Source organism: Phascolarctos cinereus, unplaced genomic scaffold (genome assembly GCF_003287225.1).
Source record: "Phascolarctos cinereus isolate Bilbo 61053 unplaced genomic scaffold, phaCin_HiC Scaffold_2;HRSCAF=192, whole genome shotgun sequence".
Taxonomy (NCBI): Eukaryota; Metazoa; Chordata; class Mammalia; order Diprotodontia; family Phascolarctidae; genus Phascolarctos; species Phascolarctos cinereus.
The window spans coordinates 34,914,996-34,942,360 of NW_027555625.1; the positions used below are offsets into that span (position 1 = coordinate 34,914,996).

At 42.4% G+C, this 27,365-nt stretch overlaps 1 protein-coding gene across 2 annotated transcripts in view; it reads right to left on the reverse strand.

Annotated features, from left to right (window-relative positions):
- The window catches only part of REEP1 (receptor accessory protein 1), a 141,607-nt gene extending 117,657 nt beyond the window's left edge, over nt 1-23,950 (reverse strand). Inside the window, exon 1 of one of the 2 annotated variants that reach the window (XM_020969497.2) lies at nt 23,466-23,950. In XM_020969497.2, coding sequence (XP_020825156.1) covers nt 23,466-23,497 — 32 coding nt within the window. In that variant the 5' untranslated portion in view covers nt 23,498-23,950. The remainder of the gene's footprint in view (nt 1-23,465) is intronic. The other variant, XM_020969498.2, reaches the window with a different exon arrangement.
- Between the last annotated feature and the right edge of the window lie 3,415 nt (nt 23,951-27,365).

A 27,365-nucleotide genomic window follows, 5' to 3' on the forward strand; every position in this document is an offset into this window, starting at 1 on the left:
AATTATCTCATCTGATCCTCACAACAGCCCTGGGAGCTAGGTGTTATTATTATCTCCATTTTACAAATGAGGAAACTGAGGCAAACAGAGGTTAAGTGACTTGCCCAGGGTTACACATCTAGGAAGTGTCTGAGGCCAAATTTGAACTCAGGTCCTCCTGACTCCAGGGCCAGCCCTCTCTCTGCTGTACTACCAAGCTGTCCTTGTCCCAGGCTATATGCTGCTTCCTTTCCCCCTCAGATAGAATGGAAGATCCTTGAGGTAGGGCCTCTGTTTTGTTTTTGTCTGAGTAGCTGGAGCTCCTAACACAAAGCCTTGCACATTGTAGGTATTTACTAAATGTCCATTCAACCAAATTATTGAATCTGTCAAATAAGAATAATGAAACCCATCCCAGGTCCATCATGGGCTGGTGGTTCAGGTAAAAACACCTCGAGAAAAAATCAACATGCCACCAAAGTATATGGAGCTGACCCTGTGATTACCACAAAATTTCAACTGTCTCCACACCCCCTAGCATCTAAAAATGGGGAAATATTTGGGTTTTTTTTCCTTGTGGAAGTCCACAAAGAAGCCTTCAAAAGTCAAAATCTTCAAAGTTCTATGCCTATTGTTATGGAAATGGCATGATGCTTCTCTCAAAGGAAAAGGTCTGCTGACTTGGAAATGCCCAAGATGAGTGTTTGGCCATGCACACGCCAAGATGCCTTACCCAACTGAAATGTGACAGCTCCCCCTTTCCAGGTATTAACAACAATCAATGCACACTGAAACAGCATAGGATGGCTACAGAGTCCTTCATCTATATTATCTTCTAAAGCAAGAAGTATCCAAGTAAGAAAAATATAATTATGTGGGTATGGATGCTGAAAAACGTCATTTTGAATGCTCCTGAAAAACTGGAAGATACCAGTACAGACGGTGAGGAGAGCCAGCCTAGTGTCCTGCAGGGTCTCTTTGCCATTTGGGGGATCCAGACCCCACTGGGAGCTTCATGAAGCTTATAGATCCATTGTCTGAATCAAGTTTTTAAATGCATTAAATAAAATACATGGGATTACATAGGAAACCAATTCTATTGAAATGCAATTGTCAATGAGGAGAGAGAGATGGGGAGAAAATTTGGAACTCGTAATCTTGTGGAAGTGAATGATGAAAACTAAAAATAAATTAATTTTCAAAAAAGAAAAAAAAAGAAATGCAGTTGTCAAAATAATAAAAACAGTAAGTTCATGGGCCTTGGGTCCAACAAGCCCTGGTGGAGTGGGAAGAAGTGGAGACAAAATATCTGAGTTTGAAGCCTCACTCTGACTACCACCAGCCAAGTCACCTCAGGCAAACCACTCTCCCCACATGTGCCAGCCTCCTGACTTCTCTGGCTTCCTTCCAATGAAATGAGATTTGCAAAGCACTTAGACCAGTGCCTGGCACCTAGTAGCCATTTAATAAATGCTTGCTCTTCCCTTCCCTTCCCTTCCTGTAAGTCCCAGCCAAAACTCCACCCTCTATGAGAAGCCTTTCCAGACCTCCCTTGATGTTTGCACCTTCCCTCTGAGATCATCTCCAATTTATCTGGTCCATATCTTGTTTGTACAGAGTGGTTTATACATAATGATCTTTCCCATTAGATTGTAAGCTCTTTGAGGTCAGTCCCTTTTGCCTCTTTTTGTATCCCTAGTAGTCAACATGGTGCCTGGCACAGAGTAGATGCTTAGTAAATGCTTATTGACTGACTTGTCTCTTCAAATCTCAGTTTCCCCTCCTATAAAACAAGAATAAATATCATCTACACCACCTACACAGTAGAGTTGTTGTGAGGCTCATGTAAGAAAGCATATACTTAAAAAGTGCTAAAGAAATGTAAACTATAATGATAGTGATTATAATGCTAAGGAGGGCAAGAAAACAATACCAAAGAAGGATGCTTCAGCCTTTGATTCAATCCTTACATTTGAAAAAACAAACAAAAAAAGCATCTGTTGTATAGCTCAAACCAGTGTTCTCCACTTGTTTCATGGGTAAGAGGCAAATGGTGAAAAGTGAAGCTAATATAATAATAGCTAGCATTTCTATAGCATTGTAAGGTTCGTAAAGCACTTTACAAATATTATCTCATTTTAACCTCACAGCAACCCCGGGAGGGAAAATTCCCCATTTTACAGATGAGGAAACTGAGATTAAGTAATTTAGGATCACATGGCTAGTGTCTGAGGCCAGATTTGAACTCATATCTTCCGTCTTTCTGAGTTCAAATCTAGCCTCAGACATTTACTAGCTACATGACTTTGGGCAAGTCACTTCACTTTGTTTGCCCTCAGTTTCCTCATCTGTCAAATGAGCTGGAGAAGGAAATGGCAAACCAGTCCAGAATCTTTGCCAAGAAAACCTCAAATGGGGTCACGAAGAGTCAGACATGACAGAAACAACTGAACAACAGCAAAACCTTCTGGATTCCAGGGGCAGTGCTCCGTCCACTGAGCCACCCAGCTGCCTAATATCAGAGACTTTCCCAAGAAAGCAGGTCCCAGAGTTGTTGAGGGCTGATCTTAAGAGTCTGATAAGGGTTTAAGATCCAAGGCAGAGTTTGACCTCTGCCCAGGCTTTTACCCGAAAGGGCTCAGTGATTAAGTGGTACAGCTCTCCAATCCCTTCTGGATTAGGAGGTCTCTGAGACATTCCTTCTCACTCTTTGAACCTTAGATTTACACATTCACTCCTCTATGCAGGTGGTGCCAAGGTGCCTGGGAAAACCTTGGAAAAATACAACCCAATCTAGGAATCCTGATAATGAGGAAATGTATGTTGTCACATCCTCAGCAGATGTTTTGGGGAGTATCTCACGGGGAGGATTCTTTGAAGATAGGCTAGATTTTCTCTATATATCCTGTACCCTCAGATGAATAAACTAAGTCAGTAATTCTGCTCCTCCTGGCCCACGTCACAAGTTATTTCACGCCTCTCTGTTCGGTGTACAATCTGGTTGCGGGCAACGCAGAGTAAGTCTTAGGATAAGCACAAATGAAATCCAATGTCCTGTATCTTCTGCAGCTTTTGTACGGTATGGCTAATGTATTCAGGCATTTTGGTGGTAAAGTGGGTCACCATATTGGCTTTGGGAGTCAAGAAGACTTGAATTCAAATGCTGCCGCAGAAGTGTACTAGCCAGGTGAACCAAGGACAAGTCACTTAACCTCAATGTACCTTAGTTTCTTCCTCTGTAAAATGGGAATGATAATAGCAACAGCCTCCCAGGATTGTTGTGAGGATCCAGTGAGGTAACCTCGGTAAAATGTTTTGGAAACCTTAAGGTGTTATACAAATGCTAGCTGTTATTATCATTATTAGTAGCTGACATGCTATATAGGCACAATGAGAAATAATAATATTCTTATAATGCCAGTAATTAAAATGAGAAAGTTACATCAGAATAAGACATGTGGCTCTTGGATTGCACACTGTCCTGGGGAGAGAGTGGGGGAAAGATGGGGAGAAAAATTTAAAACTCAAAAGCTTATGGAAGTGATTGCTGAAAACTAAAAATAAATTAATTTAAAAAAAAAGGAATAAGGTCAAATAAAAAAATGTAACTCTTGTGAATACTAATGATTGAAAAAAACAGAATTGATGGGAGGAGGATGAAGAGACAGGTCAGGATTCTAAAAATGAGGCCTTGGCACTCCCAGGTCTTCAGAAGTTAATGGCGGCCCATTGATCATGTTACCCTCACACTGAGACTTGTGGCTTTTCCTTTCCCTTGATGCAAATATATTGCTAGCGTAATACATATTTATTAGCTAGGCTTCATAGCTCATAAGTAGGCGGAAAAGGAGAGGAGGGAGGCACCAAAGAAAGACAGAGCTATTTCCCTGGAAAAAAGGGAGGAAGGAAGAAAAGAATGGAGGAAAAAAGGGAGGGAAGGGGCTGAAAAGAATCTTAAAAGAACAAAAAATTACCTAAGAGAAGATAATAATATTTATTAAGTATTTACTGTGTGCCACACACTGTGCTAAGTGATTGCCACAGCAATCCTTTAAAGTAGGTGCTATTATTATCCCTATTTTACAGCTGAGGAAACTGAGGCAGAAGTTAAATGACTTGCCCAAGGTCACACAGTTAGTGCTTGAGATCAAATTTTAACTCGGGTCTTCCTGACTTCCATGTCCAGCACTCTATCCAATACACCCCCTAGCTGCCTATGGTAAATGAGCACTGGGTGGTAAAATACAGGTCAATAAGCATTTATTAAGTGCCTACTATGTGTCAGGGACAGGTGATACAATGAAAGGCAAAAAACAGTGCCTTACCACAAAGAATTCATAGTGTAATAAAGGAGATGGAAGACAACACGCAAACAACTATATACATACAAGTTTTATGCAAGGTAAGTTAGAGCTAATCTCAGAAGGAAGGCACAAGCATTGAGGAGCAGCAGGAAAGGCTTCTTTTGGAAGGTGGAGCTTTAGCTGGGACTTAGAAGCCATCAGAGTTGGGAGACAAGATGAAGTAGAAAGGAAGAAGAGAAGAGGGCCGAGGGTGGAGCCTTGGGTAGACATGCATTGGTTCTATAAGGCACAGCCTGGATGAAGATCCAGCAAAGAAGACAGAAAAAATAATCATAATGGTAGGAGAACCAGGAGAGCAATGCCATGAAAATCTAGGAAGAATTATCAAGGAGAAGAGGGTAACTGAGTGTCAAAGGCTACAGAGAGGTCAAGAAGAATGAGGCCTGAGAAAAGACCACTATATTTGGCAATTAATGGGAAACTGGTCACTAGAAGGAACATATGAAGGAAAAGGGAAGAATTCTGCTCTCTTGAGAAGAAAGGAAGTGGTAGGGAAGAGAACTTGGATTAATGAAATCTCTGTGCTAACCAACAAATTCCATAATTCACTTAAGACTAGTTGGGTGCTTCAGTTAGGTGAGGAAAAAGCAATGTCCAACTAACTGCATGTACAAGACATTCATTAATGAAGTTGTTTAAAACCAAGAGCAACTATAATCTGTTAACTAAAACAGAAGTGTTTCTATTCCTGCCTTGAACACTGATTAATTTGATTCGTGATGATTTAGGGATTATCCTGCATGAAATCAGGGAAGTTGACTGTATGGCCTATCGATTAATTTTTCAGTCCTAAAATTCTATTTACCTGTTAATGGTTTAATGATGATCAGTCAATGAAGGCAAGGACTTTTTCCAGTTTTGTCTTGTTCTCAGCACAGTGCTCAACACACAATCTGCGCTTAATAAATGTTGAATTAGCTCTGTTTTGGAAGGAAAGAAGGAAGGAAGGAAGGAAGAAGGAAAGAAGAAAGGAAGGGAGTGAATGATGAGTACCAGCAATTCCTACGGTCTAGAGAATGGTTTCTGCATACTACTTCTTAGTGGAGGGAGGGAGTCAAGGATTAAATGTCTGTTGTGTCAAAGCAAAACAGGAGCAGCTGGGTGGCTCAGTGGATGGAGCACTGGCCCTGGAGGCAGAAGGACCTGAGGTCAAAGGTGACCTCAGACACTTGACACTTACTAGCTGTGTGACCTTGGGCAAGTTAACCCCAACTTCCTTGGCCTGCTCCCCCCCAAAACAACTAAAAACATCAATATGCTAAAAATCTAACCAAGCATTAGAAAGAAAACAAAATGTCTATTTTAACAGTGTGGGTTTTTTCTTGGTTTTATTAACATGGAAATAGTCCAAATTTGGACATTTCATTTGAAGATTTATCCCATCTTTGGTTCACTGTCAATTTCTTGTAATTTATTATAAATGTGGATAAATTCTGTATTGTAAATGTGAATAAATTCTTTCCACATTGTCTCACCTGTTTTCCCACATTCCTGTCTAGAATTCTAGGAATGCTCCTAGATGTTCATACTGAATAATCCAGATAAACAAAGAATGTTCCCATAGATGTATTGGCCCACTATTCAAAAATCGTGGATCAATAGGGCAATTCTCCTTTCTCCAGCCCACCTTGGGCTTGGGGAGACACACTATTGGGCCCATGGCTCTAATCTCCCTTAGTTCATTCCTTAACCCTTCTGGGCCTCAGTTTCCTCATCTGTAAAATGAGAGAATTAAATTAGATTACTTCTAGTTCTTCTCATTCTAAATCTATGAGCCAAGAATTTTCTGGACCAAAGAGGGAAATCCATGGATGGCAAGAAACCTTGGAAAACCGTGTGTGGTGCTCAGTTCATTACTAGTCCCACCCTGAAATGTAAGAGAGGTTCTTGGCTGGGATTAACTCCTTGTCAGGTGTCACCAAGATCACTATCTTGGAAAAGACCCACCCTGAGGGCACCCACTCGGAGAATCCCATGAAGTGGTTAAACAGAGCTTGGCTTCCTTCCCCCAGTCCAGCTCCCCAAACATATACTGGTTTCTCCTAAAGAAAGAAATGAGCTCATTTCAGAACGAAGCCCAGGATGACCTAATAATAAGCAGGTGAGACCTTTCCATTGAACTTCAAAGACATAGCAGAGAGGAGACAAAAAAGCAGGATTAGTTAACAAAGCAACAGGGCAGCTGAATAGCAGGGAAACTTGAGTTGGTATTTTCACCGTCTTGCAAATACTTGCAGAAGCCTCCCATTTATAAATAGACTTTTGACTGAAGGGGCCAGTCAGGGGAAGGAGGAGTAGGAGGGAGGTGGAGTAAGACAGAATCTGGGAGCTAGAGAGGGCCTTAGACAGAAGCTCGATCCTTCCTTTTACACAGCGGCCAACAGACACCCCAAAAGGAAGTAATTTGCCCAAAGTCACTCAAGCACTAAGTGGCAAAGCTGGGCTAGACTAATCCACTACCTCTGAGGCCATCAAATCCAAATCATCAATTAGTCATTTGACAAGCATTTATTAAGCTCTTACTGTATGCCATACAAATATAATCAATGAAATGACACCTACTTGCAAGGTCCTGCAAACAGCCCTTCTACAGAATGCCCAAGCAGGCATCTAGACTTTGCTTGAAGACCTCAAGGAAAAGAGAAGCCCCCAATTCCAGAGAAAACCCAGCCAGCCTACTTTGGAGGAGCTCTGATTGTAAGGATCTCTTTCCCCATACAAAAAGCCTGCATTTGTTATGGTAATTACATCTTCCGTGGATTGCTCCTCATTCTGCCCTCAGAAGTCATGCTGAACATATCCTGTTCACACACACACACACACACACACACACACACACACACACATACACACCCCTAAATCCTCTTTTCTCCAATCTAAGTATCTTCACTTCATTCAAATGATTCCTGGGAAACATACCAGAGCCCAGATCCTAGGCTCCCAGCCATGTTCCTTCCATTCTGTCACAGAGACACTGCTATGCCACTAAAACCCTAATTAATGGGAACTATCAATTATCTGGATTTTCCATGCCCGCCTCACCCCATTCCAATGTTAAGAAACTAATGTTATATTAGGGATTTTTTTTGTTTAAAAAAAAAAGAAAGGGAAGTTTTTCCCCATTCAGCTATCCAATCTTGCTAAGGGTTTACGATGACTTTGAGGCACAAGACCCCCAACCTTATGCAACAGAATAGATAAGACTAAGGCAGGTTTCTACAGATCATTTATTTACTCAACAAATATATGTTAAGAGTCAAAGAACAAATTAAGAACAAATAGATGTTAAGTTGCTGGAACAGCCCCACCCCAGGAGTTGGGGGCATAAAGATCTGAAATTGGAATCCAAGTGCAGGGAGAGGGACAGGAGGATCAGGTTCAAATTCTGCCTCTGCTGCTCATTACTTATGTGACTTTGAGCAAGAGAACCTTCTATGAGCCTCAGTTTTCTCACCTGTAAAATGAAATGACTTAATTTTTTTTGATTCTGAACTTATCCCCCCATCCTAAAGAGCACTTTTATACATATAGCAGAATGTCAAAAGAGGATTCTATATGAAGACATGGATCTCCATTTCATACCACTTGTTTAAGTGTGTGTGTGTGTGTGTGTGTGTGTGTGTGTGTGTGTGTATGTACGTGTCAGCTAGGTTGCATAGTGGTTAGAGTGCTAGGCCTGGAGTCAGGAAGACTCATCTTCCAAAGTTCAAATCTGGCCTCACACACTTACTAGTTGTGTGACCCTGGCAAGTCATGTAAGCCTGGTTACCTCAGTTTCCTCATCTGTAAAATGATCTGGAGAAAGATATAGCAAAAACACTGTAGCAACTGGCCAGAAAGCCCCAAAAAGGGTCACAGAGAGTTGGACATGACTGAAAATGATTGAAGAGGAAAATAAACAAACAAAAAAAGTATATATATATATACATGTTTCTGCACATTACTGCCCTGCTTGTCTGTTCTTTTCTGTGCATTTAAAAAAATGTTATTTTTATGAGAACCATTCCCCAATTGATAAATGGTCAAAAGATAATCAGTTTTCAGATGAAGTAATCAAAGCTGATATAGTCATACAAAAAAATATTCTAACTCAGTATCAAATGGAAAAATGCAAATTAAAACAATTCTGAGGTATTATCTCATACCTATTAGGTTGTGTAATAGGACAGAAAAGGTAAATGACAAATGTTAGAGGGGATGTGGGGGAAATGAGACATTAATGCACTGTTGGTAGAGTTGTGAACTGATTCAACCATTCTGTAGGGCAATTTGGAACTATACCCAAAGGGCTATAAAACCATGCATAACCTTTGACCTAACAATACCACTACTAGGTTTGTATTCCAAAAGAGATTTTTTTAAAAAAGGAAAGGAAAAAGGACCTACATGGACAAAAATATTTATAGCAGTTCTTTTCTGGTGACAAAGAATTGGAAATTGAGGGGATGCCCATCAATTGGGGAATGGCTGAACAAGCTGTGGTATTTTATTATGATGGAATACTATCACACTATAAGAAATGATGAGTAGAATGCTCTCAGTGAAACCTGGAAAGACTTGCATGGACTGATGCAAATAGAAAAGTACTGTATACAAAGCAACAGCAATATTGTAACATGATCAGCCATGAATGACTAGCTATCATTAACAATACAAGGATCCAAGACAACTCTAAAGGACTTTATGATGAAAAATGCTATCCATCCTCAGAGAAAGAACTGATGGTATCTGAATGCAGATTGAAGTATACTTTTTTAAAAAAATTTTCTTTATTTTTCTTCAGGGTTTTTTTTTGGTCTGTTTTCTTTCACAACATGACTATTATGGATATGTTTCGAATGAGTACAAACGTATAACCTATATTGAATTGCTTGCCTTCTCAGTGGGGGTTGGAGGTTGGGAGGAGGGGAGAGAATTTGTAACTCCAAGTTTTAAAAACAAATGTTAAAAGTGTTTTTACATGTAACTGGTGAAAAATAAAATAATAAACACAAAAAATTAAAATTTTCATAAAATAAAATGTTATTTTTAAATTACCCCTCCCCTACCTGTGTTTTAGGCACAGTGTTTCATGCCAGGGATACAAAAATAACAAACAAACAAAAAAAGAAACAATCTCTACTCTCCAAGAGCTTATGTTACTATTCTACTTATTCAGCTGTTCCTGTTCCTGGGTTCTATCTATTACCTGAATAGCTCTGTCAAAATTTTTCTCTAGGTGACTAAGGCAACTTACGACATATGGTCTAAGACTTCCAGTATTCCCAAGAAGGAACACAAGAGAGACTCTTTCTTCCTCCAGAACCTTATGGACAGTCAGATCTTATGCACACACTCATTCCACCTTAGACTATTTCAAATCTAGTTTTCACCTACTTGAAATCCGCTAAATAAAAAAGCAAATTGCCCCAATAGAGAAATCATTGAAGGATGTGAACAAATATTTCTAAAAAGAAGACTTGAAAATTATTAATAACCACACGAAAGAATGTTCCCAATCACTCATAATAAGAAAAACCCAAATCAAAACAGCAAAGGGGACAAAAGACTGACATTGTTGATGTTGGAGGGATTATGGAAAAACAGGCACACATGTGAATGAAGCTGTGAATTGGTCCAACCATTCTAGAAAGCAATTTGGAATTATTCAAATAAAAGCAAGTGACTAAAATGTCCATCTACTTTGATCTTGCGGTATATATCCCAAGAAGGTCATTGACAAAAAGAAAGGCACCATATGCAATTGGATATTAATAAAACCACTTTTGTGGTAGTGGAGAGCTGAAACAAAGTAGATGCCCAGTGATTAAAGAATAGCTTTGAAGATGGTGCTTTAGGAATGTGATATAATCCTGTGCCGTAAGAAACACTCCCAACTACAGAGAAGCCCAGATATACTTACAGAAACCGATGCAGAGTGAAGTCAGCAGAGCCGGGAAAACAACATACACAGTGATTGCACCAATGTAAACGGAAAGAACAGCCGCCACAAAACAATTGAAGCTGAATGTTCTAAGGAATAAGGGAATAATCATTTATATAGCACCTACTATGTGCTAAGAATTTTTTATAACTATTATCTCATCTGATGCTCACAACAACCTTGGGAAGTAGATATTATCCCCATTTTACAGTTGAGGAAACTGAGGTTAAGTGACTTGCCAAGGGTCACATAGCTAGCAAGTGTCTTAGTCTGGCCATTATGCTACCTAGCTGCCTTATTATACAGAATAAACCAAGCACTACAGAAGAGATAGGAGAAAGTTACTGCCTTTCCTAAGCAGTGGGTGTTCCTGGGTGGGGACATTTGCATACAATGCAATCTTTTTCCATATGTCCATCCTATATATTTATCTATATGTTCATATTCTACATGTTTTGCTGAATTTTTCAAAGATTCTTTGTTCTTAGGCACAGACAGGCAGGGGGAGGATACAGGGAGAAACCTGGGCAATGGAGAAAGAAACTCTATCAAGAAAATCTACTATTAATCAAATAAACTAAACACCCCAGGGCTTTCCAGGGTCAGTAAATAAACATTTATTAAAGACCTAGGTTCCAGGCTGTGCTAAGGACTACAGAAACTAAAGAAAGGCAAAAGATAGTCCCTGCCTTCAAGGAGTTTACAATCTAAAGGGAGAAGACAACACACAATAGCAAATTCTAATCTGATCTGAATTTCATTGATTTGTGCTCATATTGCCTCACCAATTCTCTCCCCCGGATTATGGAGCTAGCTCTGGGGTGGGGAACAAGCCTGGAGCCAGAAACTCACCCAAACCTATAACTAGGGCAAGACCATCAGTTTTGTCCTGGGGGGAGAAAATTTAGGGGGCACCATCTTCGACTGTCATTTTTCCTTCAGCACATTTATTCTCACTGGGGCTGCAAAATGAATGAGCTTCTCTCCCAGAGCTAGGCCCTGGCAGTGGTGGAACTCTTGGCTCTCCTGAAGTCTCGAGACAAGGACTACACGCTTCAAGAGAACTCTCCTGAACACTCCAGTTTGGGTGCCTCGCTAATTACTTGGCATATCTCTTCTATTTATTTATCTGTGGATATGCTGCATCTCCATAGTAGAATTTAAGATCCTTAAAGGCAGGGATTGCCTTACTTTTTGTCTTTGTATCTCTAGCAAACAGCACAGTGCTGGGCACATAGCTGACACTCAATAAATGCTTGTTTCTTGAATGATTGAGAGTCTGGGGGCACGGTTCCTCTGCCCCAGACCCCACAGCAGCAACCAATCTTTCAGCAGCATAGATCTGTGAGTGTCCTTGGGCCCTGTTACAATACAATCAGCAATGGGTGGGCCTTCTACCCATTATTTCCTTCCCCTCCCCTCCCCCAAGCTGTGGCCAATGCTTCAGCAGCCTAGAAACATCGTCAACTCCCAAACTAGGCTTCCTCTCTCTGCCTGCACTGCCTTGGCTCATGCACAAAAATCATTAATTTCTTTATGCTAGTGCTCTGACATTATTTCCAATTTGTCCCCTGGTTGCCGTAGAGGTTTGCATGTTGTCACCTCCATTAGACTATGAGCTCCTTGAGGCCAGGAACTGTTTTCTTTTTTCTTTTTTTTTTCTTTTCCTTGTGTCCCCAGCACTTAGCTCAGTGCCTGGCACATAGTAGGCTCTTACTAAGTGCTTGCTGGTTTGTTGACTTGACTCCAATGCCATCTGAACCTGATGAGGACAGAGGGCTCAGAAGAAGAGTAACAAGAAAGAAGGGTATTTCCCTTTGATCCAGCAATAGCACGTCTAGGGCTATATCCCAAAGACATCAAACAAATGGGAAAAGGACCCACATGTACAAAAATATTCATAGCAGCTCTTTTTGTGGTGGCAAAGAATTGGAAATTGAGAGGATGCCCATCAATTGGGGAATGGCTGAACAAGTTGTGGTATATGAATGTAATGGAATAATATTGTGCTATAAGAAATGAAAAATGAAAAACCTGGAAAGACTTGTATGGTCTGACGCTGACTGAAGTGAGCAGAACCAAGAGGTCTTTGTACACAATAACAGCCACGTTGTGCGATGACTAATACTGATAAACTTAACCCTTCTCAGCAATACAAGGATCTAAGACCTCCGCAGAGGCCTCGTGGTGGAAAATGCTGTCCACATTCAAAGAAAGAACTATGGAAGTTGAATTGCTATCATTTTTTTCCTCTTCTGTTGAGTTTTATTTCCTCTTTCTGATGGTCCCTCCTATTGGTTTTAAATTTTACTTACAATTTCACTAATGTGAAAATGTTTAATGGGAATGTAAATGTATAGCCTATGTGAGATTGCGTGCCATCTTGGGGAGGGGGGTGGGGAGGAAGGGGGAGAAAATTTTTAAACTCAAAAGCATGTGGAAGTGATTGTTGATAAATCAAAATAAATTAATAAAATTTAAAAAAATAAATTAAAAAAAGGAAAGAAGGGTATTTGTTCAAGTTTATTTCTACATTGTCCATAAGTCTACCCTGTGCATCATGAGATCTGTGTTTCTTGACTGGTGTCATGATCTGTGACAATAATTCTGTTTGGAATTTCAGAGTTGGCCAAGTAGTTCAACCCAAGACCCCTACCCCCATCCCACTCTGGCCAAAGAATTCCTACCACAACATGACCAACAAGTGGTCATCCAGCCCTTTTATTATGTACTTTGTAACTAGAGACATTTCAATAGCTTAAGTTGCACATATGGCCAAAATCAAAACTTGCATTAAAGTTGATGGCAGGCAGTGACATGGTGCGACTCTCTCTCAACCCTGGGTATACTGATGTTTTATCTTTCCTTGTGTGATTTGAGTTGCCAGTTACTGGTATGATTTAGTTGATTTGTCCTAGGGTGTGAGTCGGTGTTTACCAGCTGTCCAGCTTATACTTGAATTGAGTCAGTGAGACAAACCACTGCCTTCAGAAGCAAGCTATTCCACTACGATACAGACACAATTGGTAGGACGTCTTTTTCTGACATCAAGACAAATTCATCTCTTTGGAACTTCTACCCATTATACCTAGTTCTTCCCTCTACACACAAAGGACAAGTTTAATTCCTCTGCCATATGATAGCTTTTAAAAAACTTGCTATCTATCATGAATTATCATGACCCCCTTCTCTTCTCAAAGCTTTGTTAAGTCTACTTTCAGTTGTGTCTGACTCTTCTTGACCCCATTTGGGGTTTTCTTGGCAAAGATATGGGAGTAGTTTACCATTTCCTTCTCTAGCTCATTTGACAGATAAGGAAACTGAGGCAAACAAGGTGAAGTGTCTTGCCCAGGGTGACACAGCTAGTAAGCGTCTCAGGCCAGATTTGAACCCAGGAAGATGAGTCTTCCTGACTCCAATCCAGGCACTCTATCTACTATGCCCCCTAGCTACCTTCACCAATATCTGCAGCGGATCCCCACATGACACAGACTCAAGGCCCTTTATCACCAAGGTTGCCTCCACTGGACGCACTCCAAGTTATGAATGCCCTTCAGAAACTGTGGGGCCCACACCTAAACATAATACTTCTGATAAGTATAGATCAAGGCAGAAAACAAAGAGACTTCTTTATTCCTGGAAGCTAAGCCACTTAATACAGCCCAAGATCAAATTCACTTTCTTACCCATGCCCCACTGTTGACTTATATCAAGTTTGTAGGCCAATAAAAACTTCAGGTGTTTTTCAGACATGCTGAAGTCTCATCATACCTCCTGTACGTTAGGGTCCTCACCACCTCCAATAGTTGGTTTCTCTGCCTCACGTCTCTCTCTACTAAGTCCATCCACTACTCAGCTGTCAAACTGACCTTCCTAAAGTGTAGCGCCGACCATGTCATCTTTCCATTCACTGACTGCCCCCCCCATGCCTGGAATTTAGTTCTTCATCATCTGTACCATCTGGTTTTCTTGAGTCCCTTCAGATCCCAGCTAAAACCCCATTTTCTGCAAGAAGCCTTTCTCCAAACTGCCTTAACACTACTGCTTTCCCTCTAAGATTATCTTGTCTATACATAACTGTTAGCATGTTGTCCCTCCTATTAGATTTTAAGCTCTTTGAGGGCAAGCACTGTTTTTTTTTTGCCTTGCTTTGTAACCCCAGTGCTTAAAGTAACATACACTGCCTGGCATGGAGTAGGTGCTTAATAAATGCTTACTGACTTGATCTGTGAGATCCATTTCTTGAATCCAACTCAAGTAAGCCTACTTAAGTATCAAGTATCCCTACTCAATTTCAACTTATCAGACTCAGCCCAAAGTTCTGGCCTATTACGGATCTTTTTTGGATCCTGATTCAGTGTTCCAGTTTGTTACCTCTCCCTCCCAGCTGGTGTCATCTGAAAATCTGATGAGCACACTATGTATTCTTTCATCCAAGTCTTTGTTAAAAAATTATATGGGGAACAAAGCCAAGCAGAAGTCTCTGGAGCTGTCCACTGGCAACCTCCTGCCAAGTTGACATGGGAACATTAACTATTCTTTGAGTGTGATCATTTAACCACTTCTGAATTCAGCTAACTGCACCATCATCTCACCTATGTCTTTCTAACTTTTCCACAAGAGAGACAGGAGATGTTTCCAAAATCTACGCAAACACCATCTATAGCATTTTCCCAATCAGTAAATAATTGGATAATTTGGATAATTGGATAATCAGTAATCCTGATCAAAAGGAAATAAGGTTAATCTGGATTCTTGTTGGAGCACTTAGCAAAGTGCCTGGCACATAGTAGGCACTTAAATGGTACTTGTTATGACACAAAGTTATGTTAGTTTTGTGATCACTGATTTCTTTTCCAGATTTTCAAGAATCTTCTCTTTAATTAACCATTTTAGAATTTTGCTAGGACTTAAAGTCAAATTCACTGGTTGACAGAATCTCTGTCCCTGTGTATTTGTGTCCAATGTGAGTTTTTCTGGTCTCTTCTTTGCCTCAAAGGCCAGGACCTCAAAATTTCCTCTGTATCTTAAGGTCTATGCACCTTTAAAATTCTTACATATGCTAGCAATCTACATTGATTCATTCATTCATTCCCCTTGGCAATATAAAGCCCTCTTTCCTCTTAATCTCTTTTCATCTATTTATGCCCTTGATAGTTCCATAGAGAGGACAGAGCTAAAGAAATCTTAGACCTGGTGTATTCTGAACTCCCTCATCTTTACAAATGGAGAAACTGAAAAAGGGAAGTCACTTGCCCAGAACCACCCAGGCAATATAGAGCAAAGCCAGGATTCAAACCCAAGTTCTCAGACTCCAAACCTTTTCCCTTTTTCATTATACCAAGAGGTGAAGGACATATCCAAAGTCACAGGATCACAACTACATTGCTGGAAAGAACCTCAGAGGTCACCCAGCCCAGGTATTGCATGAGAGACCCTGGATTCAAATTCATAACTTTTGGGCAGCTAGGTGGCACAGTGGATAGAGTATTACCCTGAAGTCAGGAGGACCTGAGTTCAAATCTGGCCTCAGACCAATCACTTGACACTTACTAGCTGTGTGACCCTGGGCAAGTCACTTAATCCCAATTGTCTAAAAAAGAAAAGAAAAATTCAAATTCAGAACTTTTGACTCCAAATGAGAGCTCTTATGGAGGGGAGCTCTTATGGAGGGTTCCATCCTGCCTTCCATACATGAATTAGTATCAGAGTTGCGTGATAAATCCAGGTCCTCCAAGGTCAAATCTAGGCCTCATAGGTTTAAGTCTAGGTCTGGATCTAACCTAGTTCTAGGTCTTCTATGACACCAAATATGGAGTATATATGACATTACTACCTTATTGACCTTGACAGCAGGAAGAGAAAGTAGGTCCTCCCTCAAACTGTGATTCTTGCCTATAGCCTTCCATAAATCCTCCATAAAGGATCTACCCACAATGCACTGGTTCTTTTAAGATGACCTCTGAGAGCTTTCATTCTCATTGCAGGACCGTCCTACCTTCTTTTCCTGTCACCAATGCCCTTGAAGATATTGTCTATGACACCTCCAGCCTGTATATGCCCCCTCTTTGTTAATTGATAACTTTTGCCCAGTGTTCCACTCCCCATTTGGTCAACTGTGTTTGGATTTCTTCTGAGATCATGGATCCATGATCTACATCCAGGTAGCATTACGAAGTGATTTCTGAGCCCAAAAGACCTGGGTTGAAGGCTTGCCTATGATAGTAGAAGTTTGTTGTGTGACCATAGGTAAGCCATGAACTTCTCAGTACCCCACACCCTTTTTTTCCTTTTTTTTAAGGCAACTGGGGTTAAGTGACTTGCCCAAGGTCACACAGCTAGTAAGTATCAAGTGTTTAGTCTGAGGCTGGATTTGAACTCAGGTCCTCCTGACTTCAAGGCCAGCGCTCTATCCACTGCACCACCTAGTTGCCCCCCCCACCCTCTTACACTACAAATCCTCTACTAGTCACTAATATGTCTGGGGGAGGATAGTTCCAATGTAGACATTCCCTATCAGTCAACAAGCATTTATTAAGCACCAATTATACACCAGATTTCTGCTGCTAACTGGGAATGTAATTACAAGGAATAAAATATACCCTACTCTTAAGACCTTTTATTCTGAGAGAGTAAAAAGGACATAACATATATAAATATATGCAGCATAAAAACAAAGAGAATAAACATAAATTTGTAATAAATGCATAATAATTAAGTACAAGGTAGTCTGAGAGGAAAGGTACTAGTTGTTGGGGAAATCAGGAAAGGCTGTGTGCTTGAGCTGTTTTGTACAGGAAGAGATGGATTCTGGGAGATAGAGGTAAGAAGGGAGTGAATTCCTGGCATGTTGGATGAGGGGAAATGGAATGTCCTCTATGAGGAACGGAGAGAAGGCCAGTTTGGCTGGCCAGTAGAGTGCTGGAGAGGAAATAAAGTCCAAATGAGATTCGAAAGATGGGATAGGATTGGAATCCCTAAAAGGAAAAGACCATGTCTTTGAAAGCAACCCAGTCCCTGAATTGCCCCGTACGTTTCAGTAGCCCAGGCATCTGGTCCACCTTAATTATTTCATTAGTTTACTTGATACTCCTTAATCCCATCCAGGGCCCTTTTTCTCCAGACTGACCCCAGCGCAAATCAATTTTCTTAGTCATTATTTTAAGTATCCTCCCAGGTCTTTTGTTATAGTTGGAGTAAGAGTTGGTCTCAGACAAATTCATTTGCATAACTATTGAACCCTGCAAAAGTGTTACTTCCCAATAGCATCTGATCCTGCTTAAAGGAATTGGAATGGAGTGGAAGCTTGGGGAAGTAATAAGATCAGATAACCCTGTAGGTCAAATGTCAATGATTCTAATGGGGCTCTTTCTTTCTTTCTTTCTTTGTTTTCCCCCATTCTGACCTCACTTTTACTTTCCCCTATATTTGGGTTCTACATATTGAACTTGCTTGTCAGCTTTTTGTCTTCTAGACGATGGGCCATTCACCTACAGTTGGTAGCAAACACTGAGTACCAGCTCATGCCCACCCACCGTACCCTGGATGCAGCTTACACTCAGTTCCAGTCAAACTCCTCCTTGAGACCCACTCCAGGCAGGGGCAGCCCTACGGTCCTTAACATCAGGAAGCAGTTTCAGAAGCAGAGACCTTCTCCCCTTGCCCCAAAAGATTTTGGGTCCCATTTGTTTGAGGGGGGAATGATAGGGATGGTATCTGACCCCCTAAAAGGAAAAGACCATGTTTTTCAAAGCAACCCAGTCTCTGAATTTTCCCATACATTTCAGTAGCCCAGATCACAGTGCCTCTACCCAAGACATCTGGCCCATCCCAGCCCACCTTGATTACTTAATTAGCTTACTTGCCACTCCTTAATCCCATTCAGATCTTCTCACAGTCTTTTTCTGTATAAAAGTACCAATTACTTTTACCAGTGGGTGCCAAGAGTACCCATTACATTTCTAAGATTCCTAGACTCTCACTGGCCCAATCAGTGTATAATAAAACCTCAATACTCTGAAAGAAGGCTTGAGTGGTTGAATTCTTTTGAGGCACACCCACCTTGTACCCTTGCATTTCAGGGTTCCAAGCACCCCAAACTGCAACAGGTTAGGGCCAGGTTGTGAAGGACTTTAAAAGCTAAAAGGGGAATTTATATTTTATATTTTTTTATATTTATATTTTATCCTAGAGGCAACAAGAAGTCCCTTGAGTTGACTGAGTATGTGAGTCACATGGTCAGACCTGCACTTAAAGAAAAGTTCTATTTAGTTGAAATCTCAGGTCTGGGACAGTCCTGTGTTTTTATTTTTGTTTTGCTTTGTTTTCAGACTTTATCCATGTAGGGATCATCTGGTGTGTAAACACCCTCCCCCATGCATATTGGCAATTCATCTGTGATTTACATCAGACAGCCTGAGACACTGGGGATTAAGCACATGTGATCATAGAACTGATAGTATGGTAGAGGGCCTCTCTCCAAAGTGACCACTTGCCCATGGTCACTATCAAAGGCAAGACTTGAACCTAGGTCTTTGTTGTGACTACAGATCCAATGATCTATCTACCACATCATGGTACCTCTCCCCTAATAGAATATTAGTGCTATTGCAGAGAGTAGCATAACATCATTGAAAGCATGGCACAATTTCTTCAAGGTAGACCAACTCAGTCTCTCCCTATTCAGTCCTGGGCCCAGCTCATACTCCCTCTGAGGTGATGTCAAAGTTACACATATTGCTGGACCAGTGGGCTGCCTGTTCAACTGCATATATGTATGTATGTATACATATGTATATATATATGTTGGTTTCTCTTGATAGAATATAAGCTCCTTGAGGGCAGGGACTGCCTTCCTTTTGTATTTGTATTCCCCAGAGCCTAGAACAGAGCATGGCACACAGAGAGTGCTTGTTTGAGTAACTGATGTAATCACCTGGGCATTCTTCATGCATTCTTTGTGCATTCTTCACCCATTTAATTTTTCCTGAGTGGATTATTTGGCTGATAATAAAAGTGTCCCTGGATCTCACTGGAAGCACTCTTTCTTCTTCTTTTTAAATGTTTTTATTCATGCTTTTTAAAATCAATGTCATTTCCCTTGTAACAGGTGAGTCGAACAAAACAAAGCAATACATTGTTCATGAATGCTTCTTTCACACCAATCACCCACCATTTCCCAGTTGACAGAAACCCTCAGGGCAGCAGGTTATCAGCAAATAGGAGCACAGTTATCCCTTCCACATCGAAGGGATTAGGGGCGCAGGCACCCAGAGATCTGGAAAATCCACGTAAAAAATTTTGGCCCTTTCTTTGTACCAGAGAAATCTGAATTATTAGGGTATTAAAAGATGAAATATGCTGATATTATACAATGCTAAACATATATATTATGCATTTCTGAGTTTCTAAACTTCTGTGTCACCTGTGGCTTCCACAAAACTCCCCCAAAATTCCCATCTAATTTCTTATGCTGACCAGCGAAATATTGAAACCGTGATGGAGAAAGGCACTATCTGAAGAGCCTCACCATCTATAAGAACTCCTACTTCTATTTGGATTCTGTGCTGGATAGCCCGAAAAACCACTGTCACCTTTGATGAGTATAGGTCTCCCAAGGAATAATTTAACTATGTTATTTTGAATAGAGTCAGCATGACATATAATGAATAGAGAAGTGCCTCAAAGCAGAGGACCGCTGAGCTTAAAACCAGATCGATCAATCCTGACTGGTCAAACCACTTAGCGCTCTAGACAAGTCAGGGAGAAGGCGATTACCTGCATTGGTAAAGGGAGTTTCCTTACCAAGAATTCTCTAGACCAACAAAATCCCAGGTTGCTGTCCAATCTTTATTTTGAACAGCGACAGAAAACTCTGGATGATCTTCTCCAAATTCATGACAAGCAGCATGGCAGAGTAGAAGCAACTCTAGCCTGTGTTTTGCTTATTTTTATATCCCCAGTGCTTAGCACAGTACCTGGCAATAGTAGACACTTAATAAATGTTTATTGACTGACTGACTGACTGACTGATGGAGCAGCATCCGAGACCAATCTTTAGCAGTGTCTGAGACAATTCCTAACTGGACAAGTCGATTAACCTCTTTGAGTCTCAGTTTCCTCATTTATAAAATGAGATAATGGCAATTATACTAGCAGTATAGGCACCTTAAAAGCATGATGGAATTGTGAGTTATTATTATTATTAAAGGTCACTAGGAGTCAGCAGTGTGGTGTGGCAACCAAGAAAGCTAACTGGCTGTAGTGAGAGGCACAGACGCTTCCTAGAGTGAGGAGGTTAAAGCTCTGCAGCCAGACAATACCCAGAACATTGTAGTTGGTTTTGAGCACCACAGTTTAACAAAGGCATTGATAAACTGGAGAATGTCCAGAGTAGGGAACCAATATGGCAGAGGGAACAGCTTTTATTAATTGCTTATCATGTACCAAGCACTTTTTGTAATTGGTATCTCATTTGATCCTCACAACAACCCCGGGGAGGGAGGTGTTATTATCTCCATTCCAGCTAAGGAAACTGAGGCACACAGAGGTTAAGTGATTTGCCAAGGTCACATTGTACCAGGACCTCCACTGCGCCCCCTACCTGCCTCTGAGTCCTTGTCACATGAGGTTCCATTACGGAGCTGTGTATGTTTATCCTATGCTACACAGTGGATGGAGAGCAGGCTTGCAATTAGGAGGACCCGAGTTCAAATCTGGCCTCAAATACTGTGTGACCCTGGGCAAATCACTTAACTCTGTTTGCCTCAGTTTCCTCATCTGTCAAATGAGCTGGAGAAGGAAAAGGCAAACCATTCCAGTATCTTTGCCAAGAAAACCCTGAATTGGGGTCACAAAGAGTCAGACGTGACTGAACAACAACATGTTTATCCTTTAAAAGAGAAGACTAAGGGGCACGTGAGGGCAGCTGTGTTTAAATATCTGAAAGGCTGTCACATTTAAGAGGGATTAGATATGTTATAGTAGGTCCCAGAAGGCAAAATATGGAACAATGAATAAATTGACCCTTGATGTCAGGAAAGAAACAGTGATCACGAAGTGGAATGAATTGCTTCTGGCGGGAGAGGGTATTCTCTCATCCAAGGTCTCCAAGAAGAGGATAGGTGACCACCATTTTAGCATATGGCATCCCAAAGGTCTAAGCACTGTTTGAAGCTTTTAGCCCATCTTGTGAAGATTCCTTTCTGGGTATGCGGTTAGATGAGATTGGTGGGGAGGAACCTCCCAAGTCTAAGATTGTGTGATTCTGTAATTCATACACTTTTTCCATTTTACCAGCTTGTACTTTGGAGGAGGTCAGGATGGTGAGCAGGCTGGGAACATAACCACAGCCCTCCCTCCCACCAAGACCAAAATATTTCAGAGGTCAAATGCCCCTTCTCAATTCCAAGGGATCCTTATACCCATGAAGCTACTGGCAGATAAAGTCACAGAACCACTCCTGGTGGGAAAAGGATGCCACAGAGCATCAGAAGGAGCTCGAATCAGACCCTTTTTGTATGCGACCCTGAGCTGAACTTCCCTGTATTATTCATGCGGAGCTCTCCAGTCCATATGAAATCATCTAAATATTTAACATGCCTCCTCGGAATAACACACAAACCTAACAGCAGTTAGCAACAGCTGCAGATGGGCCCAGATCAAATGACTTGGGGGCTTAAAGTGAAAGAGACCAACCCATCTTTGGTCTAGAAAGCCTAGAAAAATGGCAGACGCTAAGCAGTGGTGGCCTGCCCTCCCAGACATTGAATCAGACCAGCTACCCTTGTGTATTTCTCGAGAGATAAGAAAAAGGGGGAAAAGGAAAGTCTATTAGGTTAGAATGAAAGCCTTGGAAAGACGGTAGAAGACACAGGTAATGATACTGTATCAGAGGGCCCATGGTACATTTCCCTCAGACAAAGAAAAAGCCCGGAGGCCTTCCCAGGGCTGACTTCAATTCCAAAAGGCAGATTTAAGATCAGGGCTTCAACTTCGCAGGAGGGCGAAATTTATCCAGGCAGATATGTTCAAGACAAAATGTCAGATCCAGACCCACCAAAGCCATTTCCAAAGAGAAAGAATTCATTGGAGAATCGGTGCTGTCTCTGAGAAGTGACCTAGACATCCTCCCACTTAAGCTTGGAGATGGGGGAAGATGAGAGGAAACACACCCTTCAGGGTGTCCCCACAGGTACTGCCTCCCCTTCGCTATCCTCTCAAGCCACAGCACCCTTTGGGTCCCAATTGTCATTGTCTTTCTGTCACTGGGAAAGGCACTCCCGTCCGACACATTCCTGCAGACACCCAAAGTAGCGCCGTCGCCCCTCCACCCCACCCCAGCTCCTGTCACAGGGAGGACGCTTCAAACAGAAAATCCTATAGGATTACCCCACAAAGCGAGGGGGTCATTAGAATGCAGACAGAGGGGAAACTAGGATTTGCCGTTTGGTGAGACATAAAGGAGGTCATTAAAAACAACAACAACAAGGGAGAAAAAAAATCTACCACACAAGGAGAGCCCCGCCTCCGCCGCCGGCTCCCCCACCCAGTCTCCAGGCAGACCCCACAGGGCAGCGCCCCCTAGTCAGTTTCAAGCCCCAGTCTGTCAATTTCTCGTGACAAAGCATGTTGGCAGAACTGGACAAACCCATCGGGATGTTTCTCTTAAAGAAGACGGACTGATTGAATTGCTGTCCAGTTCCCTTCCCCCCCATCCCCGACCCCCGCCATCCTCAACAAAAACAGCAAACAAAAAGCCCAGCCTGGGAAAACAAAGACCCGGGGGTTGGGGGGGGGAAGAAGCCCTCAAACGAGGAGGAAGGCTCTTGCCACCCCAGGGCAAAGAAGTGCATCCACCTTTTCCACCCTGTGGTCTCCCCCCGTGTCCCCTCCTCACGCAGCAGGGAGCCCTTTTAAATGATCCCGCAAGGAACTCGGCTTCCTGCAGAAACAGGGTGCGCCTCTGCCCCTGCTTCCCCAATGCAGTACCCGCGTGCCCCGCCTTGCTTGTGCCTTCTCCCGTCTCCCGGTGCCCACAGCCCCGCTCCTTACTGTACCTCCCCTCCTAAATTTAGCGGCCCCGCCGGGTATTAATAGCAGAGGCAGGGCAGGGCAGGGGTAGGGCGAGCGGAATGTGGACTGCCCCTCGGGCGAGAGAAGCCCCAGGGAAGAGCCGGTGAAGAAGGAAGCCTACTTACACCACCAGCCTGGAGATGATCCAGGACACCATGGCGGGGGGCACGGCGTGGCGAGGAGCGGAGAGGAGAGGCTGCTGCGGCCAAGGCTGGCTTGGCCTGGCCAGAGCTGAGCTGAACTGGGCTGAGCGCAGCGCTCTGGGAGGAGGCTCTGGGCGCAGGGGCTCGGGGCACGTCGCTGGCTCCGTCCGTCAGTCCGCTACAGCCACACTGAGCAGCCCCGTGGCTCAGCCATTAGCAGAGCGCGCCGTCAGCGCAGCCGCGGCAGGTTCCCAGGACGGCGGCAGAGGCTGCTCCTGCCCCCGGGGACCTGGGGAGGCGGTGGCCGAGCCCGCGATTGGGTAGGACGAACGGGCTGGTGAGAGCCGGGGGCGCTGCCTGCACGCCACTCACAGCCAGCGTCCGCACCTCGGCACCTTGGGGAGCCCCCGCCCGGCTCCCGGCCACCTGCACCCAAGAGCTGTCAAACTGCGGGCGGATGCAGCCGCCAGCTGAAGAGAGGTGTGAGGAGGGGGCGGGCCTCTTCTCGTCTCTCCTCCCCTCCCCCCCTCCTCATGTAGGCAGGCACGCACACACACACACACACACACACACACACACACATACACACACACTCGTGGCAGTGGCAATGTCACAGCATCATAGATTAGGAGCGGCCAAGGAACTGAGAGGTCATGGAAACAACCCCGTTATTTTACAGGCAATGGAACTGAGGCACACAGAAGGTTCAAGCGACTTGCCCAGGGACAAACATAGCTAGCTTGGTGTCCAGTGAGCCGCCTTTTTCGTTTACTAGCAGTGTGACACAGGACAAGTTACTTAACTTCTCTGAGGGTGTGTCCTCACACATGCCCATCGCCTCCAACTAGCCTGGGCTGTGCCCTGAGACTGGAATGCCCCTCACCTCCCCAGCATCTTAGAATCAAAGGTCAGCTGAACCCCCACCTCCAACGTGAGAGCTTTTCTAATCAGTCCGTCCCCCAAATCCTAGGGCTCTCCATTAAATTACCTTGCAATCGTGTTTCTATAGCGGATATTCAGGGGAGAGTAGCAGAGTCAGCTGACCCGGCTTCCAATTCCACCTCAGTCACAACCTGTGTGACCTTGGGTGAGTCACTTAACTTAACTATATATTGTCACTTAATATCTGTTTATGAAGATGGCCTCTACTAGGTGGCTTCTGCATTCCTCTCCGGCTCTAGCTCTGTGATCCTGTATAAATTGTCTTCCCTGAGAGACTAGAAGTTCCTTGAGGGCAGGAATTCTTTTTTTTTCTACTTTGAATTCCCAGTGCCTGACACATTTTGTTGTTCAGTGGTGTCCAACTCTTCGTGACCCCATTTGGGGTTTTCTTGGCAGAGATACTGGAGTGGTTTGCCATTTTCTTCTCCAGCTCATTATAGATGAGGAAACTGAGGCAAACAAGGTGAAGTGACTTGCCCAGGGTCACACAGCTAGTAAATGTCCAAAGCCAGATTTTAACTCAGGAAGATGAGTCTTCCTGACTCTAGGCTGGGCAGTCAGAACTCTGCCACCTAGATGCCTGGCACATAGTAGGTGCTTTAAAAAGTTAGAAAGACCAGACAGTTGATACAAATATTATAATTTTACTTTGAAATAAAACTGTTCATCCTACTATCTCCATTTTCTTTGCCTGGTGGATTTTAAAAAGCACTGTTGGCTTGGCTTGGACCTTCCAGCTATTCCTAAATTCTGGCCCTTCTAGTTTTAATTGGTTTATTGTTCTGTAAAGGGAAAATAATAATAATAATATCTGTAGGACCTACCTACTTCACAGGGTTGGCTGGAGACTCAGATGAGATCACTTATGTAAAGCATTTTAGAGACTTTAAAGCAACATATAAACTTCATTATAGGATCACAACGTCAATTTCAGTGAAATGAGATTGAGCAAGGAGGCTCAATTGGTTGGTAAGCATTTATTAAGGGCCTACTATGTGCAATATTTATTAAGGGCCTACTATGTGCACGTATTTATTAAGGGTCTGCAATGTGTACATAGTAGGGATATAATGAAAAAGCAAAAAAAGCCCCTGCCCTTAAGGAGCTTACATTCTAATAGTGGGAGACTGCATGCACATAAACAAGTATATATAGATACAAACAGAGAAGATGCAACCTATGGATGGCCAAATACTTGACTATATATAAATTATATTCATAGAGCATATGTGTGTATGTGTGAATAAGGTAAGGATCTTTAATTTCATTGGTGTGATCACTCCTCCACTAAGACAGATCAGTGACAGAATCTGAGGAATATGTATGTAGAATATATATATATAGTATATGTATACACACACACACATATCTATGCTGTCATTTATTTCACACTAGCTTTGCAATATTTTCTCCTCTGCTCTTCACAACAGTCCTGGCCAGAACTATGGTTATTATTCTAACAATGTTTTAGAGATGAGGAAAATAGTCCATCAGTCACTCAGACAACAAGTTGTAGAATAAATAATGAAGGGATTTAATAAGAGCTGTGAACATGTACAGCTTTAAGGCTTGCCAAAAGCTTTACCCATTTTTCTCATTTATCCTTACAAAACCACTATGATGGGTAATACAGATGTCATTATTACTACCTATATATCCACCCCCAATCTCTCCTTGAGCTTCAATCTACCTCCCTTTGGATATTTCAAACTAGATGTCCTATAAACATCTCAAATTCAACATGGCCAAAACAGAACTCGTTGTCTTTTCTCCAACTCAATCACCTTCCAAATTTTTCTGTTTCTGTCAAAGGCACTGCCATTCTTCCAGTCTCTCAGATTGGTAATCCCACTTTCCCTCACTCCGCATAGTCAATCAGTTGGCAAATCTTGACGTTTCTACCTCAGCACACTTCTATTCTTACAGTAGCCACCATCTCGGTTCAGGCCCAGATCACCTGTCACCTCGATTATTACAACTACCTCAGGTTTCCCCCCATTCCTATGTACTGTTGCCAAAGTGATTTTTTCTTAGGCACAGAGCTGACCATGGCAGGAATGAATGTCCTCCTTATCTCAGCCTCAGAGAATTCCTTTCTTCCTTCAAGAAGCAGGTCAAGGTCCATCTTCCAGGTATAACCTTTTCTGACCCTCCCCCCCCCAACTTCTGGTGCCACCGTCTTTCCAACTATCTTGTATTTAATTACTTTTTATTTATTTTGCATATATTTATACCTCTGCTTGTTGTCCCTAGTTAGAATGTAAGCTACTTATTAATTGTTGTTGTTTGTCCTTCATTCTCAAAGAGAGCTAATGACATCATGAGGGTGATGTCTTGACTTGCTCATGAAATGGATTTAAGTGAGGCAGAGCTTTGCAGTCACCAGCCTCGCTCTAACCCTTGTTAGTAGAGATTATTCATTTATTGTATTTGTATCCCCAGTGCCTGGCACTCAGTAGATACATAATAAATGATTGTCAATTGATTGATTTGGTCTTGGAATTTTACAGATGAGAAACCTGAGGCATAGGGACATTTAATAACTTGAAAGGATAAGTGACTTGTCCTGGGGCATAGAGCTAGCTAGTGGTACAGTCACAATCAGAACATTGGTCTCCAAAACCTTAATAAGTCTTGAGCCATAAGGAACTTCAGGTAGAGGAGAATCCCTTCATCAATTCTCTATGTTGTCATTTGGTCTTCATTTTTTAATAGGACCAGTGACATCTTGGGTGATGTCTAGACTTGCATATGAATTGGATTTAAGTGAGTCAGAGCTGCTCAAAGTTGTCAGCCTCACTCTCTCTTCCATAGTCATTGAAGTCTACTGGCAAGACAAAAGGCGAGATGATTGGCAATGGCCCAGGATGCAGTGGATGACCTCGATATCCATCTTCAATGCCTGACAATTTTAAACTATCTGTGACTTGGGAGTTGACT